The sequence below is a fragment of the Rhipicephalus sanguineus genome, chromosome 9 (assembly GCF_013339695.2).
Source record: "Rhipicephalus sanguineus isolate Rsan-2018 chromosome 9, BIME_Rsan_1.4, whole genome shotgun sequence".
NCBI classification, from domain to species: domain Eukaryota; kingdom Metazoa; phylum Arthropoda; class Arachnida; order Ixodida; family Ixodidae; genus Rhipicephalus; species Rhipicephalus sanguineus.
The window spans coordinates 60,642,577-60,660,143 of NC_051184.2; the positions used below are offsets into that span (position 1 = coordinate 60,642,577).

At 48.3% G+C, this 17,567-nt stretch overlaps 1 protein-coding gene across 1 annotated transcript in view; it reads right to left on the bottom strand.

Annotated features, from left to right (window-relative positions):
- Nucleotides 1-17,567, bottom strand: part of LOC119405573 (ATP-binding cassette sub-family A member 7) — a 67,514-nt gene that overhangs the window by 34,222 nt on the left and 15,725 nt on the right. The window contains exons 6-12 of the mRNA XM_049419446.1: nucleotides 12,745-12,862; nucleotides 10,444-10,598; nucleotides 9,593-9,748; nucleotides 7,691-7,950; nucleotides 5,912-6,014; nucleotides 4,375-4,484; nucleotides 2,102-2,199 (exon numbers count right to left, since the gene is read on the bottom strand). Coding sequence (XP_049275403.1) covers nucleotides 2,102-2,199; nucleotides 4,375-4,484; nucleotides 5,912-6,014; nucleotides 7,691-7,950; nucleotides 9,593-9,748; nucleotides 10,444-10,598; nucleotides 12,745-12,862 — 1,000 coding nt within the window. The remainder of the gene's footprint in view (nucleotides 1-2,101; nucleotides 2,200-4,374; nucleotides 4,485-5,911; nucleotides 6,015-7,690; nucleotides 7,951-9,592; nucleotides 9,749-10,443; nucleotides 10,599-12,744; nucleotides 12,863-17,567) is intronic.

Genomic DNA, 17,567 nt, shown 5'->3' on the forward strand with positions numbered 1-17,567 from the left:
ACGCATACAGCACCTTTTCTGCGACCGCCGTTTACCGCTTTTCCTTTCCATTCGCTACTTTAAACAAAAGGGGAGCAGGTAAAGCACTGCCTCTGTTGCCCTCCGACAAACAGAGAAGTAACACCGCCTGAGCTAATGACGGCGCCACGCGACTGTTCGCGTTAGATTCAAGGCCAAATCACACATGAGTGAAAATGCACGCGACAGCGACGAGCGACCCGACGTAGATCGCCTTCGTGCAAGCTAACGCTTGCATGGGCATACCCCATCACGTGACGGCTTTGCCGAGCGAACTACATTGTTGCTGGCATGAGGCTGTCTACTTGTATAGCAAAAGCGCCGCACTTCGTTGAAGCCGGAGTCGTTGGACTGCTTGCTGTTTTTGCACGACAATTTGTAATCTGTGTAATAGAGACTGTTCGTCGTGTGTCGTTTGATCATATTTGATATGCTCAATAAAATGCCAATTACTGGAAAACAATGTTTTGTTTTCGCAGCGAACCTTCAAAAAGCCGGGCCGGGCCGGGCCGGGCCGGGCCGGGCCGGGCCCGGGATTGTGTTTTCGTACGTCGGGCCGGGCCGGGCGGGCTCGCAGCCCTTTGCCGTCGGGCTAGGGCGGGCCTTCGACAAAGTCAGCGGGCCTGGGCCGGGCTCGGGCTCGGAAATACGGCCCGTGCACAGCTCTAGTACTGCGTTCGTAGCGTCCGTAACCATGCTTCGTGCGGAATAGGCAGTTTCAAAATACCGTACTCAAAGCGTTGCGTCAGCTTTTCTCGCGACTGCGCATGCGTCTACGTTACACTTTTGGGTGAGCACCTTACATTTCGAAAATAGCGTACGTACCCAAGCAACGCGTACGCGACGAACCCAACCCGATTCTAAAGGCCTGAACACACGTACGCGTTGCAGCGCGTCAGCGCGTGACTTTTTGACGCGGCGCCGCCTCCTCTCCCTATGGAGAGCGAGGGCGCGCAGCTTCGCGTAGAGAGGGCACGGAGGGCGCGCGGCTACGCGAAGCTGAGCCCTCTCTCTCCATAGGGAGAGGGCGCGACGACTCGTCAAAAAGTCACGCGTTGACGCGCTGCAACGCGTACGTGTGTTCGGGCCTTTAGAACTGTTTCGCATAGAGCGCGCGTGGAGCGCGCGCTGCCCATGCGCTCTAGGCGAAATACGGCTTCAGTAGGTATGCAACGCTGATACTTACGCATGCAGTGCAGTACACAGATTCTTACATATGAACTCAGTACACTGAGACTGTAGTAATAAGCGCTGCGTCACTGTACTTTCTTGCTGTCGATTGGCTCGCGAATGAGCTTAGTACTAGTTTCATGTCGAAGCGAAGCGCGCGAGGAAAAACAGGACACACTAAAGAACACACAGGACAAAGAGGACAGTGTCCTGTTTTTTCCTCGCGCTTCGCTTCGACATGAATCTATACCTACTGGTCCAGCAGTCTACGTTACTTTAGTATTATTTTTACCATGTATTGTGAGCTATTTCGATCGTATCTACCGTCTATGGCGCCAGGGATTATACACACCCCCGCCAACATCATCCCCCTCTCCCCCCGAAATTATTCCAGAGCAACCCACCCTTCTGATAACAACCCCCCCCCCCCCACCCACTCTCAAATGAAAAAAAAAATTGAAGTTCTGGTTAAGCCCCTGTATGCCGCCAGACTAGTTCGATTTTTAACGATATCAGAGGCAAAACTTTTTGCTCGCGTTACAAAGAAACGCTTACACGCTGCGACTGTACAAAAAAGGTGCCACAAGTTCACCCTCGCGCACATCTCAAAGTGTAGCAACTCAGCAATTGCCTTGTTCATACTAGGCAACAAAATATGCCTCCGTGTATGTTTCTCGGTGTCGAAGAAATGTTTTTGAGGCCAAAACTTGTTAGGCACACACCACGACAAAGATCAAACTACACCGCGATAGCGTCACTACTTCCCAAGGCAAGCCCTACACCATTACTCGGACTGCCCACGACTCTAACAATGGCTAGGTGATCGCCACGACAGGTTTTCCTCCGGTAAGCACGGAACAAACTTCTGCCGTCGTCAAAATACATCGTGCCATTTAAAGCACAACCTGCGCACCTCGCTTTTTCTTATCCGCGTCATCTTTCTCCGACGCCAGTCGAAACGCGCCGTCGCCGATGTCCAGCTTGTCCTTCGCATTAGCGCCAGTCACCATCCTGAAACAAAGGAAAGCAAAACAATCACCAACAGCTGTTGGCGCACTTCTTCTACTTCTTATTTCTTTTTTTTTATCACCGAAGCCGTATATGACTGTTTTGGCTGATCGTTTCCGTCGGGAAAAGACGCGTAGAACAATTTTCGGCGAATTGATTAACTCCACTTATCAACCGTTTTTGTGCCGAAAAAAAAAAGGGGGGGGGGGGCACGGCTAAAAAGTACACATAAAGGGATAATTTTGCCGACACGGCAGAATTACTTGAACAATTTTGCCTCAAAGACAGAAAAGGGGTAAGCTTATCAAAGCGAACTCCGGGTAAAGTGAAAAAAAAAAGTATCACTTATTCCGGCACGCTGCGACTCGCGTGTACAAGCGAGCACGGCCCGACTATGCCACCCTAGCACGACATCGAGTTCGAGGCAATCCCTCCAGAGTCCGTTCGATAGCGCCTAAATGCGTTATAGTTGGGTATATAATGTGAAAGCGATGACGTACATACACGATCAATTTAGTTAGCTATGTATCTTAAGATCACTCGCTTTATCAAGGACGCATGGTCCCGGTGATTTTCGCCTTTTCAGTTGCATTCTCCCTTCATCTATCACTTCCTGTGCGTTGGACTGTTTCATTACGCATCCTTGAATGTTCTGTTGACGGTTTTTCTTCCGTCTGCATATACTACAACCAAAGGCAAAAGCGTCACCTCCGAGATTAGCCCCGGCAATCACGGAGGCCACGGGCAAAACAAACCTGAAGGTCTACGGTCACGACCAGCATTTTGCGATTTACTTGTATGACGCAAGTGTTCGCGTTTGCTAGTTAAAGCCGGAACTTTGAGCATTCAACACGTACTACGTTCGTGCGCAATGCTGTGTGGTGGCGACCAATTCAGTTTATGGGAGGTCGCGGTGCGCAATGTTTATCACGCGCCTTCAGTCTGCCTCTAGCTGCTCACTCCGTGTTACACGGCGCGCACCGCGGTCCGAAATTTCTACTGAGCTTCATAGCCAAGGTTACCACGTTTCTTCGTGAGAGCTACGCAAAACAATAACAGCAGAGCCACATTAGCACACTTTCTCATGCGACCGGCTGTGGAGAGAATGCGAGTAACTCGCCTACCCGACACGTTCGCAACGGCCCGTATCCAGCGCTCTCGCCTTTCGGCTTCGTACGACAACGTTGGAAGTCGGTAAAACTGGACGTTGTCACTCATTCCTTTACGTCCGTGCCCATTCACAACGCAACAGTAGCGTCGATTGTAGCACGCGGAGCGGTCGCGTCTGCTTTTGTTTTCGCCGTTGTTCTGGCGAGCGATCCAACGAGCACTTCATGGCGGTTCGGTGGCGCGTCCGACTAGCGGAGAGAAATTGAAAGCTCTCTCTGAGAGTGTTAAATGCGCAAACACACGCAATAATAAGCTGAATCGTCGTTTCACACTAGATATAGTTTCACCTGGTTCCACAGCAAACTTTGCAAGGGAGTCGAACTTTGCACTACCCAATACTGTTCCGGCAGGGGGCGCTACGCGTCTTGCGAAACTCCAGAGTCTGACGTCTATAGCACGTCGTTGCTCACTGAACGTGGGCATGTTCTCGTTGCCAAGCGCGCGAGGCTTCAACGAAGTCACGACTGGGAAAATGTATTCGCAATATTTTGCTTTAATCGGTTTTCTTTTGCCTTTTGAGTGCACCTATTCAATGCGCCCTTCGAATGTGACTTTTGAATGTGTCATGAACTCCTTTTGAACTCCTCACTAATTCATCCTCAAATTGCCGCATAATCAGGCACCATAGAGACAGAAGCATGAGAGTAGACTACACAGGCACAATCTATACCCAAAGGGCCGCATGTGTAATCTCCCCTTCGGTTGCTTTGTCGCAAAAGAATTTTTTTGTTCCTTAACTCGTTGGTGAGATAGCATACGTCACATGGTTCAAGTTGGCATGTGTAAATGTAAGCAGAACGCTCCAATAAAGTTCACTTGATAGAGCGCTTCCATTTGTCATTTTCTGTGTGCCTCACTGTGTGCTTGTTTTTCAAGCGCGCACAAAAATACAGTACTCCTCACTAATGTTGCGCTGCTCCAAAAGCACATACCATTGCTGCAGAGATTCGCTCAGCGCAGCTGCTAACCTCGCACCACCAACAAAGGCGGCACATCCAGAAGACTCACTTGATGTAGACGTCCTCGAGCGTGCAGTACGACAGGCTCATGACTGCGATGCCCAAAAGAGAGCGCCTCTTCTCCAGGTACTGAAGCATGGTAGTCATCTTCTGGGTCTTCTGCGCGCATCCGAACGGCACAAACACGCTGTATTAACTCAACTGACGGTGACGTATGAGCAAGCTTTGGATTTCAATAACACCGGCATCCCAGGGGCACTTTTGATCGCGATCAGGGCGGATCCGGATCGGATTTCTCGATCACGTTCGGCAACGGTCGCTGTTACGGGGTGAAAGCTCATTGGGGTCGAGTTTGGCGCCCACAACAGCCAAATCGCTATCGGGGAGCCTGACTGTGATGCGCAGATCGCGATCGGCCCTGATCGCGATCAAAAGTGCCAGTGTGACAGGGGTTTGGCATATCACCGCCTCAACCGCCCAAAAAAAAAATATTGGAAGTCGCAGTCAGTATATACAAACACCGTGGAAGCAACACTTATTATTCCAAAGGTTACCTGAACAATGTTGAAAAATTCAGGAGCCTTCCGCTATCGGAAGTTGGGGGCATGCGAATCTTGGCGTGTGCATATACCTGACCTTTCTTTATTTCTTTCTTTCTTTCCTTTTCTTTTCTTTTCTTTCTTTCTTTCTTTCTTTCTTTCTTTCTTTCTTTCTTTCTTTCTTTCTTTCTTTCTTTCTTTCTTTCTTTCTTTCTTTTATCTATCCCCGGCGGAAGCGAAACGGCTCTGATTGGTTGCGGGTGTGGCGTGAGGGTGCCCCTAGGCAGTCAGCATTAGAGTTACTGTATATGCTATATACAGTAACTCTAGTCAGCATAGTGTCCAATGACTATTGTCGCGGCGCCGGAACGTAAGGCCATGCGTTCTTCTGCGGGCAACAATGAAATGTGGCAACGTGAACTGACAACGTGACCTCGACAAAATATCAGATTGCCATATCAGAAACGGCAAGCCCATGATACAGAGAGCGTCACTTATTGGAAAACGGCCCACACAAGTACGCATGCGACCAGCACACGTTCGAGGTCCGCATTTCTGCAACGGCGCGCCGCCGGGTTTTTCGTGTACGACAACGCCGCCACCTAAACAACTAATAACAAGCCTCACTTGAAAAATGACGATCAGGAAAAGACCGACACAAGCGCCAACTTTCAATTGAATTTAGTGAGGAGTAGTGAAGCGGTTTTACATAGACGTATACGCGACGTAGGCTGAAAGGGAATCCTGTATGTTTGAAGATGGTTTTCTCTGAGCTGACTTCCCATGCGCCCAAGTGTGAAACCACGGTACTTGCCCGTAGTGAATCCAGCTGAATGTTTGCGCTTGTCTATCTCTTCGCCTGGTCATAGTTCGTCAAGCTGTGCTCAAATAACGTTTATCGTATATCGTTACCAACTGCCCAAACCAGCGCCCTTCTAAATTATTATGGGCGTCTCCTTGCCAATAAGCGTCGTAGTTTATTAACGATCTATGCCTGCCCCTGAAGCATGAAAATTGCTTAACTAGAGTGACGCGGCCAGCTCTCACCTCGGGAATATCGCTCAAGTTGAACACCACGTCCAGCTTGGTGACGCGCCTGGGCTCCACCGGTCCCATGTAATGCCGCACGATACGCTTCACGTCCTCTTCACTGCGGCACAAAATGAAAATAAAAACAGGGGGTGACACTCTGCCGAAACTACGTGGTTTCGTACGCCTGCGGTGACGAAAAGAACGCGCGCCTTTCCAGAGAAGTCGCTGGTGCCGAAAGCGCAGGTACGTGAGCCCGTAAACATTATAGATCGGCTCACGGTACAACTCGAGTCATTTTAGAGCATCAACTCCTAGGCGCTCGTCTCCGCGTTCAGTGTAGGCGTTACCGGCAGAACGAATGAGCCCATCGAAAGATGGGGAAAACGGGCAAAACGGAAAGGCGAGCTAGTTGGCACTCGTTCATACTTATATATTAAAAGCGCTAACGCTCCCGTAAGCGCTTTTAATACATAAGTGTGAAAAAGAGGATCGCATGCGTGCTTCGCGCGAGCCATGCGTTCCTACATTCGCGCTTTCTTTCTAAAACATGAGCGACGCCACAAATTCAGTTATACGGCGATACTACTAAACGAAGCGCCTGAACTTAGCCTGAGCCAAGAGGTTTAAAACCTCCTTAAAGCTCAGGCTCCGGGCCAAGGAGGTCCTAAACTAGCTCAGGCTCCTTGGCCCGGAGCATGAGTTTTAAGGAGGTTCCAAACCTCTTTGGGCCGAGCAGAGGTGAGTGCCACCGAAGCAGAAGCTTCAGTGGCGCGCACCTCTGAAGCCAATACTGGCGCTCGCAGACAACGCACCAGAGCTGCGGGGAGTTGCTATCTACTTGCTTACGGTTCAGTCTGCAATGCTCATCGAAATCTTCGCTATGTCATGTGAATTTAGCGAACCGTGTAACGCCAAGTTGGACGTTCAACGTTTAACTCCACGAAAGACAGCGTGCTCTGCATGTGCCTCCACAGAACGCACAGAATTACTTACCTAAAATCAATAACGCAAATCGAATGTATCTTATTATGAAGTCAGAGACAGTCCTGACAAATCGTCCAACCGTTCGTCGAACCCGCGGTCTTACCAGGTCCAAGCAGAGTGGGATAAATCCAAATCACAATCGCGCACTGCTGTTCTATACACACTTAATATGCACAACTTAATTTTCAGGTAATTTGAAACTATAAATGAAGGGCCGACAAATGTTAGTTTGCATGTGTTTTAACGAATATAAAGACAAATTGAACGATATTGAATTGACTCTGACCCGCGCTTCGTTTATTTTTCGATGTTGCCTGCTTCATATTTCCTTCTACGCGACATTTGCAAGTGCACCTGAGGTTTTGCGTTTATAATGTAATCCGTTCCGGCATCTGTCATATGACGTCAAACTGTACAGGGGAGCCGAGGACATCATCCGGTCATTCAGCCTTTAACCACGGTTTACTCGCCCTTGCGCCATAACGACGAGCTGGTAATAACATGACGTCATCAGAAGACATAATGCTAGAACGTCATCAGATGACGTGATCACACGGTGTCACTGACGGTGTCACCGTATGACGTCATCAGTTCGTGACGTGACTTTCGGTACATTCGCGTTCATGTCGCCGCCACCGGATTCTCCCACTCATGAGATAGATATACTTGTAAGGTTTTACAGCACCTCACTTCATTAGTCCACATACAACTCTGGCCTGCGTTATTCGCGCTGCTTGAGTCTTTCGCGGAACCGTATGCCAACTAGCCCAGACGTCGAACTTTTTACAAACAACAGCGTCATGCGCTTACTTGAAGTTTGAGAGCCGAGTGAGGCGCAGAAAGAATCCGGAGTCGAGGTTCTTCTTCAGCCACGAGGGCGACCCGTCGCACACGATGCGGCCTTCGCGCATCACGATGAGCCGGTCGGCGATCCTCTCGGCCTCCTGGATGCTCGTCGTGGTCACGAGCACGCTGCTGACCTCGGCCATCTGCGCCAGCGTTTCCCACACGTGGTTCCGGCCTCGGGGGTCCATCTGCCTGGACGGCTCGGGCACGATCACTAGGGAGAACTGCGTACGCGGCGAAGCACAGACACGGACCGTAGATTCGGCAAAACCGAGAAATGTACGCGCAGAAGACGCATACGAACAAAAGAAAAGTTTTTCCAGCTAAACGTGATACGGTAACACAGATAAGAACTCGAATTCGAAGGTAGTGGGTTCGCATTGCCACCGACAGAAAGGGTGATTTTTCGTCCACATTTTATTCGTTTCAATTGACGTAATAATTACTGCGTTGCAGTTAAACGCAGCATTTAACGTCCACGGTGCTTTCCTTGGCCTGGTTGCCAGTTGGATTCATCGCGGTTGCGTCTAACATGTAAATGAACCCCTAAGAAATTGCCCTTCTTTCGAGTAATTTTCTTGATATTACTGGCCTGAAGTAAATCATTACATTACTAAATTATCATGCACTCCACGAAAGTACGCCTACCGTAGTCTAGTGGTCATGGTGCTCATAACCACTAGACCATTAGAACATAAAGGTCGCTTCAAGTTTTAAAGGGACACTAAAGAGCAAAACAATTTTTCTCGCATTAGTAAAGTAGTCTTCCACGATACCAAAAACACCACGCTTGCTGCGAGAAGATGCTTAATAAGCGAGAAAACACGCAAAAAGACAATACAGGTGGCGACGCCACCTTGGAATTCCCGCACCATTTGCCGTGACGTCACATATTTTTGACGGCGCCTGCTCGGGCCTACGTAGTTCCTAATCGGTTAAATCGAAGTACATTGTCCTCTGAGGGGGCCAGAGACTTGACATAACGAGTTTGTGGAAATTTCGTCGAGCCAGTGGCGCAAGAATACGTTAAATGCTCTTTGAAACCTTTGACGTCACGAATTACAAAGTTCGGCGCGAAATTTAAAGACGAAACTTTGAACTTGGTTTTCTCCTCTGATAATAAACCCATGGTAGTGAAATAAACTACACAAGAGTTCTCCGAGCACACTTTATAAATCTAAACAAATTCATTGTTTCTCTTTAGTGTCCCTTTAACAGCGGAGCACCTTAATCTCAGAAAGTCCCCGATTTGCCTCGACATACATCATCATCATGAGCGCGTGCAACGCAGTAACTGGGCCGGTGCGCGCTCTCTTTGTCCTCTTCTTCATCTTCTGCTACACTCCCCGAACACGTGCGCCCGGCCGCGCGCTCTCCCGCTGCTCCGTTTTCTGCGGCGTGGGTTGCAATAACTAGAATGGGCGAGGCAACTAACAGAGAGAGAGCGAGAGAAAGAAAGAGCGAGCGAGAAAGAATCAAAGACGAAGGAAAAAGAAAGAAAGGCAAAGAGAGAAATTGAGAGAAAGGAAGGGAAGAAAGAGAAAAAAAGATACAAAGACAGACAAAGAAATAAAAAAAAATACAAAGAGATAGAAAGAAACAGACAAAAATATAGAAAAAACGGAGGGCAAGACGGATAAGGAAAGAAAGAGAGAAAGAGAAACAAAGAAATACAGAAAAAGAAATAGAGAGAAATAAAAGAGATAGAAAGAGGAAGTGAGAAAAAAATAAAGAGATACAAGGACGGCCGTCCAGCTCCGCTTTTGTTTCCGACCTTGCGCCGCTAGTGCAAACTACGCAAAATCTTTTTTTCAATTATTATTATTATTGTTAATCAAAATGACATGTATACGAAATAGGTCCTACGTTCGCGTAGACGGAGAATGCGATGGCGATGCACACGGCCCGCTTGAAGTGAGGCGACAGGTGGCACAACAGGGTGTCTCTGTGCTGTTTCAGGTACAGCGACACCAGAAGCGGTTCCAAGTAGTTCGACTCGTTGTTCACCAAGACCCCGCGGAGCTGCGCGCGTGCACAACCAACAGAAACTCAACTTTCTGCGCGTTCGTGTCGTTTCGTGCGCCTATGGAACAACGATAGCATCGGACGCTTTGAAGGTTCAATGAATGAATGAATGAATGAATGAATGAATGAATGAATGAATGAATGAATGAATGAATGAATGAATGAATGAATGAACATTAACTTGTTAGAGACGTTGCTAATACCATGTGTTACGACCTTGACACTTCTAGCTCTTGTATTTGCTCCTCGCCTGATCTCTGTCCTTCAATAACGTTTCTTTTTATACACCCGTGTATTGTTTCTTCAGGTTTTACGTTGTTGTTGTTTTTTTCCTGTTCTTTGCACGTCCGCTGCAGTGGTTAGACTACCCACTCGTGTGCGTACTATCTGTTAATAATTGTTATACGTTCAGCTCGTATCCATAAATTGACACCGAAATGCAGATCCTTGCTAAAGCCCAGACCTGTTCCTGGACACTGACAGAAATGAACGCATGAATAAACATTTCCCTGTTACAGACATTGCATGGCCTGTCTTATAGACCTTTTCTTCCTCTTAACCTTTCCTACCCTCATGTTCATAAGCTAAGATTCTACAGCGAAACAACGTTAAATCAACCCCTGTCCCGGTTGGCCGTCAAGGCACGCTGACGTCACTCACGTGTTAGAAGTGCGTACGACGACGTCACTCACGCGTATGAAGTACGTAATGTTTTCCTCGACGGTCAGGTCGTCGAAGAGCTCGCTCTCCTGTGGGCAGACGCTCGTGAAGTCCCACGTCACGTTCGAGAGGCTTCTGACGTCATAATTGCATATGTACGCCGTGCCGCTGGTCGGTGCTATCATGCCTGCGTCGACAAAATTATCGCTGCACTGCGCCACAGGCAACCGATAAGAGTAATGATAATAATTTCTGCGTTTTACGTGCGAGAACCACCGTGAGTATGGGTCACGACGTAGTCGGGGACCCCGGGTTAATTTTAACGCGAAGGTGTTGTATGCCATGGTCCATCAAGGCTTCCCTGACGTATTTCCGTCGCAGGTATGACGTTGGTAAAAGACTCACTAATGGATGACAAAGAAAAACTAGAAGAAAAAGTTTCACTGATGCGAGCCACCTGGGAATCAAGCCCACGACCTCTCGGTCCACGACGATATGTATTGGGCGCTCTACCCACAGCGCCACCGACGCAAAATCACGAGGCTAAACAAACGCGCCTTATATTTCTCACACATTCTCTCTCGCCCGGTGCTCTTCGCTTGCGAGGCGGTGTCGCCGTCTGTGAGCGGTGAAGTACTACTGCGTCATGACACTAAAGAGCGCTGATAGGGAGCGATTCAGTGACGACACAGTTCGGGCGCCTCGATGCCAGCGAAGGAACGCTGGCCGTGTTGGCATCGAGAAAGCGTCCTAGACTTTAAGTTACGTGCTTTGCCTTTCGCGTCGTGTTATCGCGTGACGGATCACTATCCGGGTAGTGCAGCTTCCCCATGCACCAACGGAGTTTCTCAGCCGCCTACTGCTTCGAGTGCGATAGCACCGACTAATAGAACTACTGCAATAAGCGCCGCAGAGTGGCACTGACATCAACGGGCGAATGTCGCGCCTTTGTGTAGCGGGACACACGCCAGCGGAATGTCTTCACTCATCCACGGCTCGAGCTACGAACCTCTGCCTCCCGCGTTCCTGAAGCGCAGTGTGGTATACTCGCGGACAACTTTTCTTGGCAATGAAGCGAAGGCTACAGAGCCACAATGCACGTATCCTACCGCTAATGATTGTAGTCCCACAATTGCGTCCGCATTTTGTCTGCGTGAGATATATAAAATACTCCTTCATTTTCTAGATGTAGCTTTTTGAGACGGAACGCAGCGCACACAAGCAAGGTATTTGTATTCCTTTTACCTTATACGTTGTCACTTTGCGTTCTTGCGTGCGTGAAAAACTTGCGCCTTTTACCCGTACCTTAGACGCTAAGCAGCGTTTGCGTCGAAATGCAACGCTAGCCATAACTTTCCACGGCGTTACGAGACGCGCGCCGAACCGGACTATTTCGCGTAGCAGTACATGTGCAGACGCTCCGTCCCCGTAGCTTTCCCTTCATTGCCAAGAAAAGTTGTCCGCGAGTATAGTGTATGCATGATCACAGGAGTAAAGGTTACGCTACTTCTGGGGAGCGCACAACTTGCCGTTTCTCTGATCAGTTGACGACGCTTTGAAGGAGTGTATGTCGAGTACCAGTGTTTATTATGTGCTCGTCGATGCCATCTTAGCGCAGGGTTTCCTATATGTTGTGTCCAGGTAAACGTTATAGCAGCTTCACCTACCACAAGGATTAAATCATGTTCATGGGCGTTAGTCTTCGAGATGGAGATGTGCCACTAGGCGTCAACGCGGGTGCATCCACGTCAAACGGTGCTATAGCTGCCATACACCAATAGACACGGTAAAAGCTCTCATATATCAAAGCACAATAAACAGTCAACTACATCTGTGAAAATGCGTTTCACTTTCGTGTTATACCGAATCGTACAACGGAGGGATAAGCGATGTTTTTTTTTGTTTTGTCACCTGGGATTCCTAACTCCAGCGCGTAATCAAAATTTCCAACAGAACCTCGTGATAACCCTTAACGACACAGAATATGGGGGGAGGGGGGTATAACCTTGATGACCTAGCAGTAGTGTGCCGTAGAACGCTGCTCCTCACATGTCCATCGCAATGCACAGATGTACGGACAATTTAAATAAGAACAACTTAGGACTAAGCAAAAAACGATTATTCGTTTTTGATGTCGCTGGTACATCCCTGTAATGTTGGAATATTTTGCCTTGAATACTTATTAATGCGGGGACCAAAACAGCCTCTTGCAACCGCATTATTGCCCAGGGCGAGATCGTTCTCTAGCGGAAGGTGTTCGACGTTGTAATTTGTTGTTCGTGTTTCGTTTGTATACAAGTGTGCACGTTCATTGTATTCGCTGCAAAACGTACCGGTGAGAACGTCCAGAAGTGTCGAATGACCGGAGTCGTGAGGCCCGAGGATGACCGTGAGCTGCTTCTTATAGATGGTCAGGTTGATACCCTTCAGGTCGCTGCAGCCTTTCTTCTTCTGCGAAGAGGGCAACAAGAAAAGATAACACGGGAGAGAAACTCAGACTGGATGAAAAAATTGAGTCCCTCTATCTAACGCTTAAGAGAGCACAGGCGAGAACCTGTGCTCTCACGAGACTCATTAAATTACTTGAACGTTTCCAGTCGATTGCAATCACACCTCCACCTCTCGTGAAGCTTTCTGCAGCTAACCTGGTTATGCAATATCTCCGGGATCGGCTTACTTTTCACCAAGCAACGATGCCATCAGAAAGCGTCCTCAGATGACGTCAGTGATCACGCAGTCAAACACCGTAACCATATATAGTGAGTTGTGATACCAATCGTGTTCACGACACCGCCGGAGGCCAAGTGAAGGTCAAGTGAAGGACGAGCTTCGAGCCGAGGCTTGTTTGAGAATACGGGGTGTTAGAATGACAGAGAGCTGAACTACTTGGTAAGTATTCATTCTTAAAAGAAAACTGGGCGTGCAAACACGGACGGAAGAAAGAAGTCACGACACCACAAATGCTGGCAAACAGCTGAAGAGACGCACAACGACGGAAGAGAAAGAAGGGCAAGAAAACTTATCTGCGCATGCCCAAGCAATAGGCGAACCTATCAATCCGGCACGCGTGAGGGTCTACGTAAAAGATAACTGTTAAGGTATTTGATTTCATCTTTATGCAAGTTAATCGACGGTTGCCTCACGCATGCATCACCACCATTATCGATATGTCGTGCCTCAATCATCAGGCACGTTCTTTCATTCCTATGCCGGTACAAAAACTGCGCATTCATCGACTTACCTTCTAATCTATTTTTACATTGTCGAGAGTGTAAATGCACGCTAAGCCTCCGGTTAGCGATCTCTTGTGTTTCAATAATCTGTCTAATGCAGCATGTCCTACTTAGAAGGGGCCGCAGCTGAAAGGCCGCAGTTGAAAGGGACCTTATACACCAGACTTGTAGGCAATCAGTGAATTTGTTGATGTCTTTACGAAACACACCAACAGTATTTTACTCGCTCATTTTTTCTCTGCACAGCGGCACATATCTTACCTAGCTTATTGACAGCCTTGAAAACAATATTAACGCCACATCTACTTTCTACTTTCTTTAGCCTGTGAATGTACGGTACATGCAATGAATGTACGGTATACCTACGACACGTTCCTTCCTATCGCTTTCTGCAACTAGGCTCGGACTTAACATAACGGACTTCTTTTAAAGTTCAGCGACAGTGGCCACTGCAACATGAGGATAACCTACATCTAAAAGACGCGTAACCTGTGCGTTGAAGCTATCACTCATTTTGTGCTCACACGACTTGGTGACCGTGGTTTCTTGTGTCCGTGTTTGCACCAGGCCCGTAGCCAGGAATTTTTTTTTTTTTTGGGGGGGGGGGGGCACTTGCGAGGTGGGGGGCCCACTTGAAAATAGGCGTTTTGAGAAAAACGCCTATTTTCATGATTTATTTTCGATAAAACACCATGTGTCATCAAAATTTCGGGGGGGAGGCGCCCCCCCCCCTGGCAACGGGCCTGGTTTGCACGCCCTGTCTTTTTATAATGAATACTGAACAAAACTCGGAAAAAATGACAAAAGCATTGGAATTCTACTCGGAAGACACGACTGTTCCGATAAACGACCGTTAAGAGATGTGAAAAGTTTATTTCACATATTTTTGAACAGTTGGCTTTGTTTTTAGAAGATTGTCAGCTGGCGGCGGCAACGCGAGCCGTGACGTCACTGGTCGCCGCGACGGATGAAGGTTGTACGTTTTCCTGTCCTGCTACTTCCCTTTATTAACACGAAAGTGTTTTATGCCGGGGTCCACCAAGTACATCCGTCACGGATATGACGTTGATATAATGGATGCCAACGCGTGAGAAAGAAAAAAACCAAGAAAAAAGCCGGCAGATCCCACGCATTGTGGGAATCGAGGTAATGCGAAGCAGCCAGCAAAGAGCTGCATACATCGTCTTGTATGTCATTGAGGAAAATGCGTGTCATGGTTTTCATGTTAACTCCTATTATTTATGTTCGTCACACAGTAACGTCGCGCAATACCAACTTCGGGGTCGATCAAGCTAGAGAAACAGCCGCCAGCGCCCCATGAGTATGGCACGCAAGTCATGCTGTACATGACATGCGTGTCATGATTTTCATGTTAACTCGTGTTATTTATGATCGTTACATAGTCACGTCACAAGATACCAATTTTGGTGTATATAAATCTAGCGAAACCGCCGCCAGCGCCCCATGAGCGTGGGACGTAGTCATGCTGTACATGGCATGCGTGTCATGATTGTCATGTTAACTCGTGTTTTTATGTTCGTCACACAGTCACGTCGCGCAATACCAATTTCGGGGTAGATCAAGCTAGCGAAACGGCCGCCAGCGCCCCATGAGCGTGGCACGTAAGTCATGCTGTACATGACATGCGTGTCATGATTTTCATGTTAACTCGTGTTTTTATGTTCGCCACACAGTCACGTCGCGCAATACCAATTTCGGTGTAGAGCAAGCTAGCGAAACGGCCGCCAGCGCCCCATGAGCGTGGCACGTAAGTCATGCTGTACGTGACATGCGTGTCATCATTTTCATGTTAACTCGTGTTTTTTTCGTCACACAGTCACGTCGCGCAATACCAATTTCGGGGTAGATCAAGCTAGCGAAGCCGCCGCCAGCGCCCCATGAGCGTGGCACGTAAGTCATGCTGTGCATGACATGCGAGTCATGATTGTCATGTTAACTCGTGTTTTTATGTTCGTCACACAGTCACGTCGCGCAATACCAATTTCGGGGTAGATCAAGCTAGCGAAACGGCCGCCAGCGCTCCATGAGCGTGGCTCGTAAGTCATGCTGTACATGACATGCGTGTCATGATTTTCATGTTAACTCGTGTTTTTATGTTCGCCACACAGTCACGTCGCGCAATACCAATTTCGGTGTAGAGCAAGCTAGCGAAACGGCCGCCAGCGCCCCATGAGCGTGGCACGTAAGTCATGCTGTACGTGACATGCGTGTCATGATTTTCATGTTAACTCGTGTTTTTATGTTCGTCACACAGTCACGTCGCGCAATACCAATTTCGGGGTAGATCAAGCTAGCGAAGCCGCCGCCAGCGCCCCATGAGCGTGGCACGTAAGTCATGCTGTGCATGACATGCGAGTCATGATTGTCATGTTAACTCGTGTTTTTATGTTCGTCACACAGTCACGTCACAAGATACCAATTTTGTTGTATATAAATCTAGCGAAACCGCCGCCAGCGCCCCATGAGCGTGGCACGTAAGTCATGCTGTACATGACATGCGTGTCATGATTTTCATGTTAACTCGTGTTATTCGTGTTCGTTACACAGTCACGTCACGCAATACCAATTTCGGGGTAGGTCAAGCTACCGAAAACGCCGCCAGCGCCCCATGAGCGTGGCACGTAAGTCATGCTGTACATGACATGCGTGTCATGATTTTCATGTTAACTCGTGTTATTTATGATTGTTACGCAGTCACGTCAAAAGATACTAATTTTGGTGTATATAAATCTAGCGAAACCGCCGCCAGCGCCCCATGAGCGTGGGACGTAGTCATGCTGTACATGACATGCGTGTCATGATTGTCATGTTAACTCGTGTTTTTATGTTCGTCACACAGTCACGTCGCGCAATACCAATTTCGTGGTAGATCAAGCCAGCGAAACGGCCGCCAGCGCTCCATGAGCGTGGCACGGAAGTCATGCTGTACATGACATGCGTGTCATGATTTTCATGTTAACTCGAGTTTTTATGTTCGTCACACAGTCACGTCGCGCAATACCAATTTCGGCGTAGATCAAGCTAGCGAAACTGCCGCCAGCGCTCCATGAGCGTGGCACGTAAGTCATGCTGTACATGACATGCGTGTCATGATTTTCATGTTAACTCGTGTTATTTATGTTCACTACACAGTCACGTCACAAGATACCAATTTTTGTGTATATCAAGCTAGCGAAACTGCCGCCAGCGCTCCATGAGCGTGGCACGTAAGTCATGCTGTACATGACATGCGTGTCATGATTTTCATGTTAACTCGAGTTTTTATGTTCGTCATACAGTCACGTCGCGCAATACCAATTTCGGTGTAGATCAAGCTAGCGAAACTGCCGCCAGCGCCCCATGAGCGTGCCACGTAAGTCATGCTGTACATGACATGCGTGTCATGATTTTCATGTTAACTCGTGTTATTTATGTTCGTCACACAGTCACGTCGCAAGATACCAATTTTGGTGTATATCAAACTAGCGAAACGGCCGCCAGCGCACCATGAGCGTAGCATGTAAATCATGCTGTACATGACATGCGTGTCATGATTTTCATGTTACGACTTGTCATTTATGTTCGTCATACAGTCATGTTACGCCATACCAATTTTGGTGCACATTCGATGAACCAAGCGACCAGGAGAGCACAAAGTCGTAGGCGGCTAGATAGATAGATAGATAGATAGATAGATACGCTCAAAGTCGCAGAAGTTCGCTAAGAAATGCTTCGCATTTAAAAAGATACCCCCTGGGAATCGAACCCACGAACTTGCGGCCGCGACGGCAAGCGCCCGACGCTCTACCGACAAAGCTAACTCGAAAGATGTTAGACACGGCGCGAACGCGCCTCATATCTTTCACACATTCTCCTTCGCGGCGGGCGGAGCGGGGCAGTGCCGCCGCTGTGAGATCTGAAAA